At 52.0% G+C, this 6,000-nt stretch overlaps 1 protein-coding gene across 1 annotated transcript; it reads right to left on the bottom strand.

Moving 5' to 3' along the window:
- Positions 1-278: 278 nt before the first annotated feature.
- mex3a (mex-3 RNA binding family member A) lies at positions 279-5,509 on the bottom strand (the record flags this gene model as incomplete). Its single annotated transcript, XM_079164059.1, is given in 3 exon segments — positions 279-1,414; positions 4,761-5,244; positions 5,246-5,509. Coding segments are annotated over 3 exon segments (1,884 nt in total).
- Positions 5,510-6,000: the final 491 nt, after the last annotated feature.

Raw genomic sequence — 6,000 nt, 5'->3', positions numbered from 1 at the left:
AAACAGCAGCAGTCAAAAAACTGAAAATGCAAGGTACTATACTTCTCTTATAAACAAAACTTTTATAAAATATATATGCATATATATATATAAAAGAAAAACTTAAAAATATTTCTTATACTTTTTAGTAAAGCAAGCAGTGCCTTCTAAAATATCTGCTTGATTGTTTGTAAATTTTCTGGAAAACAAAAGTGTGTATTATAATAATAATCATAATAACAGTAAATAATTATTGAACAAACACTGACAAAACTAATGATAAAAACTGATGTGGTTCCTTAAGAGAATATTCGGATGGCCTGTGTGACCTGGGTGTGGCACACTGGGCACTCCGGGTGGTTGAGCTCACAGATTCGGATGGCACACTCCATGCAGAAGAGGTTATGGCCACAGGGCACCAAGGCAGCCGTCACTTTGCTCTCAAAGCAGGTCATGCAGTCCCGCACAGTGATCGGTGGCGAGTCCGGCACTGGCAGGCGGCCCGGGAAACCCTCGCCGGCCGAGATGGGCTCGCTGTGGGCGCGGCGGGCCTGGGCATGAGGCGAGCCGGATATGGGCACAATGCTGGTGACTGACGAGTTGTTGTTGCCTCCGCAGGACTCGGGTAAGCCGGGGGAGAGTCTGGTCAGGGGGAGCGGGAGGCCTCCGAAGCTCTTGGACCGCTGCTGGGCGTAGAAGGCCACCTGTTTGGGGTAGTCTGGGTCGCCCCAGCTCTGGGTGCCCTCCGATCCGAAATAAGAGCACGGCTTCTCTCCGGAGCTGGAGAAGTTGCTCTTGCTGTAGATTCCCCCTCCCTCGCCTCCCCCTCCCACCATGGCATCTGAGAAGTTCTGGCGGTAGCTGCTGGTGAGGGGCTTGCGCTGGCCCCCCTGCAGCCCCCACACCTGCTGTAGCCGGCTCTCCAGCCCGCCGCTGCTGCCCGCCGGGCTGCTTCCGCCGTTGGGCCCCAGACAGTCGTTCTCGTTGTTGTGGTCGTGCAGGCCTCCCGTTCGGAAGGCGATGTGCGCTTCGATCTCCTCGCGGGCCCTCTCGGCGTTGCTCGGCGACCCCGTGATCTCGAAGACGGGGTCGCGGTCTCGGCTGGGCGTGACGATGTAAGTGCAGGTCTGCTGCTGGATGCGCTTGATGGTGGAGCCTTTGGGCCCCACTACCAGCCCCACGACGCGGTATGGCACTCTCACCTGAATGGTGGTCTGACCCGGCAGCGGTGTGGGCGGGGAGCCGCTAAAGGACACCCCCAGCTTGTTGCGGGACGCCCGGAGCATGGAGAAGTGCTCCGCGGCGGAGATGATTTCACGGCGGGCCAGTGCAACATCCTCCTTCCGGCCAGTGATCAGGAACACGGGCTCCTCTCCTCTCACGGGGGTTTTGATGTAGGTGTTGGTCTTGGCCCGCAGGGCTTTGATCTTGCAACCTGCAGAGTCAACGACATACATTTTAAAATAGGTAAACATGACACATCAGTTGCATTTTGTGACTCACCAATCAAGTCGACCGGTGAGAACACACTTTCCCCGTCAACCCGAGCTGACAGAAATCTTCAAAACTCTGATTTATTCATCAATTAAGACCAGTTTAACTTAATGTGTTGCAGGTTTTTTACTGGCAAAGGATACACCGAGTAATTGCCGTGATTTATGAGGTTTCCAGCACTTCTACATGTTCAATGCACATATTTATTAGTTCTAAATCGGACACACTCCTTGCTAGCCGATACATGGATGTTGCAGACGTGAGCTGTACGAGCCACAGCAGACGCAATCACTGCTTCACCTCACCTTGAACTCACGAGACACCACAGTCAGCCCACATGTGCTTTGTGTTTTTGGGACATGTACTGCTGTACGTCTGCCCTGGTTCTGATCAGAGTGCAATAGTTTACTCTAGTAAGTGCTTTTAAAGGCAGAGCCTCAACGTGAGAGAGTGCAGGTTAATGTTATTTTCATGACAAATTACCCGACATCGTAATGGGACAGAACGGTACATACAGTGAATTCTTTAAGGAGGATAGTCGGGTACGTTTTGAGGTCAAGAGGGAACACGATGAGGCTCTGTTTGTATTACACTCCGTGAAGAATGCATCGGGCATTACTCGGGTCAGTTTTCATTCAGAAATTCAGGCAGCTCCCTCATTAGGACGTCCGCGTTTATTGACGACTTAAACGGACGACTCGTGTCTTAAAGAGGCCGGAGCCTTTCTTTGGACAAACGTGGGGGAGGCGTCTGTTCCGTGGATGAATCTGAGCTCGTCTTGCCAGACTGCCAGGTGCCTCAGATCACACGGCACATCATCACAATACCCATCTGAAAATCACAGCAGCGGGTGTCAAAAGGCTCAAAAGACACCCTAAAGTTGAAGACGAATGTTGCTCTAATGCTACTAAAAAGGCCCACTTTGCTCAGGAACAGTTACTCCTCGGGGACCAGAGGTATGGACAGAAGGATATTTATGCTCTCCGGGTTCAGTATTGCTCATAACCAAAATCTAAAAATCCCCTTGGTGGCCATTGCCTCGTATTAGGCTAATAGACGTGTTCCTACCACGAGGGATCAAAGAGCCATTGCCAGATTCCTTCTCTCAAACTACGTTGCACCTTTTAATTAGTCCAAACGAACGCCTCAATTAAAGAATTGTCTGCAAACAAAATAGGAGAGGATTAATTAATCACTACCAGATATTAAGGTCACTGGAGACACGTTTATTTTGCAGCTATTGAACCGGGGTGCCGGAGTGATTGAAAACAAAGCCACCCTCGATCTAAAGATAAGATGGCACGAGGACACCTCCGGTGAATGGACGCCTGTGACTCCGATCACATCCCACCCTTCCTATCCGTGGAGCAGGATGCTCCGTTTGCCAGATTCAACCGGGAGAAGGTGGGTGTGTGTGTGCGTGGCGCCAAACCACGAAGGGGGCCCGTGAATCAAGAGCACCTCGTCTCAAATCTCCCAAAATCAGCACTTCCTCTCGGTCGAGGCAAGCGGGCCCTCTATCTGCAACCCGCCGCTCACCGGATCCGCCCTTCGGCTCTTCTTCGGTTACCCAATTCAAATTCAAAACTTACACTTCAGAGTAAAGAACGAGAGCCGCAATGGGAGACAAGGGGGCACTTAGCCGCGCAAACTAAATCCACATCCCCACAGCAGAAGCAAGAAAGAGCAGGTAATGGTTTTTAAAAAAAAGGGGGGGGGGGGGGGAGCCATCTGAACCCCCTGTGACATTATTCGAGACCTGTTTGTTTTCGTTTGAGAGATAAATCAGGATTTGCTGATGGTACCTCACCCACCCTGCAGTCTTTGTACTACTCCAGGTCCCACCCCCCTATTTCTCCCTCTCCTGACAGGCGCCCATGTGGTATTGAGAGTGTGCAGTGAAGTGGGGCTCATGAGGAGCCTCTTGTGTTCAGCTCCAAGGCGTGACTCCCATTCAGCTTTTAGATGCTATACTACCCTTGCGTCCCGGTCGTTTTTTTTTTCCTGCCCCCTCTCGCCCCTTGTGTTCATCACAACAGCTAACAACGGGTGCAGCCACACTAACACCACCACCACCACCACCACCACGCCGAACAAGGAGAATCTCATCCTGGCTTCAAAAAAACCCAATTTTAGGTTTAAGCTTGTTAGCAGCTTGGGTCTTACACATAAATATGTAAAAATACAGTGAAAAAATCACAGACCGACGTCACTGCAAACAAGCACAAACAACGGGATAATTAATTTTTTTGTTATTATTTTTTTGTTGTTGTTTGTTTTAAAAAGGATCCCCCCCCCCCCCCTCCTGGTGCAACTTCTCGCTGAGTCACCCCCTTTAAGGCCATCCGAGCAACAACACTGTCCTGACGCGCCCCTCCCCTTACCCCCCCCCCCCCCCCCCCCCCCCCCCCCCCCCCCACCGACTTTCACACCTTTGTTTGACAGCTGCTGTCATTCAACTTCAGGTCTTTGTTCCATAATAATAATAAAAAACAACCTCCAACTGGAAGAAAAACGGGTAGAATCCGTAACGTGTCTGGAATTGAACTTCCCAACTCGCCTCGTTTGATAACAAACAAAAAAACACACAAGTGGACCACGCTTCCATTGTCCAACTGTGTCACTGGGGCAGTGCGCAACACAAAAACAACGAGCCGAATACATTTGGAGAGAGAGAGGCTAAACATCTCCCCGCCGTTGAGACTTTAAATGTGTATATTTGGTGTATTTTCTAAGCCGTCGGTTCAAAGTGAAAGACATTCCTCCCTCCCTCTCTCGCTCTCCCTCTCTCTCCAGCCGCACGTTGCCTTTTTTTGAACAGTCTGGCGCGTCTCAGACGACAAAGGAAGCAAGTGCTCTCCACACCGTGTGTGTGTGTGTGCGCGCGTGCGTGTGTGTCTGTGCGCTGACATTGATGGCGTGGATGTAGAATAATTCGCCCAGGAGAGGAGGCACGGGGCACAAAAAAACACACACAAATAAATAAATAAACACAAAGCGACTCGTCTCTATGTGCAGAGTGCAATGATGAGACCACGAGAACTTGCTAGCAGGAGGAAAAAAAAAAAAAAGTGGGAGGCTGATGTCTCGGGGGAGTACTAAAAAAAAAACCACGCGAGCACACACACACACACCACTCCCTTTTCTTTGTCAAATAACACCAGGTAACAGTTAGAGAACAAACACACACACACAAACAAAGCACACGGGAAACCACTGCAGCACTGTTAGTGGGATAAAAGCACAAGTTTGGAGGGGGGGGGGTAATATGCAAGCCAGCGGTTTACCTTGTCTCCCCACTATTTCGGCCACATGTTCAGAGCTGGGCACTGGGACGCATTCTGTTATGTTGCAGCCTCGTCCCTTCGTCTCACTTGAGGAGCTCTCGTACAGGGCGCACAACTTGCTCTTCCCTTGCAGGATCGCCGCGTCCCCGCCGCCGCCGACGTTGTTCGTGTGGTTGTGGTGGTTGTTGTTATTGTTGCTCCGGTCCTGCACTCCTGTTGTCGGGGCTCCGCCGCCGCCGTCCTCGCCTTCCCCCCCGAGCCCCAGCAGAGACAACTGGCCCAGCGCGACCCTGAGGGCACGGGAGTCGTCTTCCTCCTCGTCGGGCGGCACGAGGAGACCGTCGCCTCCGAAGCCGGAGCCGGCCAGATCCCCGGCGTAGCCCCCGTTTTTCTCCATGATCCCTGCTAAAACCAGCAGGCTAGGCATGGCTAACAAAAGAGTGTGTGAGACAAAGACAGGGGAAAGAGACTGGAGAAACAGCAAACCGTGCCGCCTCCTCCTCCTCGCCCCCTCCTCCTTCCGATTCCCCCCTCTGCGCTAGTCCCTCCCATAGACCGGCCCCCTCTCTCTCTCTCTCTCTATCCGCCAGACTTTTCAGTACAGTAGTCTCTCTCCGAGCTCCAGGCGAACGGGACACAAGGCCGTCTGCGCGATGGATGGGGCGGGCGGTGCGTTGCTCCACCCAGTCTGGTTTACACAGCTCCCGCTCCTCGCCGAGACAAAACGAGCCGCCCTCCCGTTGTACCATTCCGTCTCAGGTTCCCGAGCCCGTGGCATCTCAAATCGAGCTGCCTCCCCGTCGCCACCTATAGAAAGGGAGCAATACCTCACCGATTACCTCCCCGCCGCCGCCGCACTGTTACCGCAGACTCGTTCGCAGCCACACGAGCTGCGGTGCAGCCTGAACAAAAAAAACAAAACAACAAAAAAACACACAAAAAAAACCCCGCAGTTTGGGCGACTTATGTAAGAACAGCCATGCGGGATGTAAACAGTTGCGTTACCGAAAAGGTGCAAGTACGAGTGCGCACATGGTCATCCGGTGGTGCTGCTGAAAAGATGATGTCAACTTTATCATTGAGAGATACAAAAACAAGTGGGCTCGTGCGTTTTTATGTTGGGGGGGGGGGACGTGGACCATCTGACATGATTTGTTTGGGATAAAGGAGTTTGTGACATTATTTTTGGGTGTGTGTGTGTGGGGGGGGGGTTCCGCCCACCTCTATGTAGCCGTGCTTT

Source organism: Pholis gunnellus, assembly GCF_910591455.1.
Source record: "Pholis gunnellus genome assembly, chromosome: 8".
NCBI classification, from domain to species: domain Eukaryota; kingdom Metazoa; phylum Chordata; class Actinopteri; order Perciformes; family Pholidae; genus Pholis; species Pholis gunnellus.
This window is presented reverse-complemented; position numbering and strand designations above follow the sequence as displayed.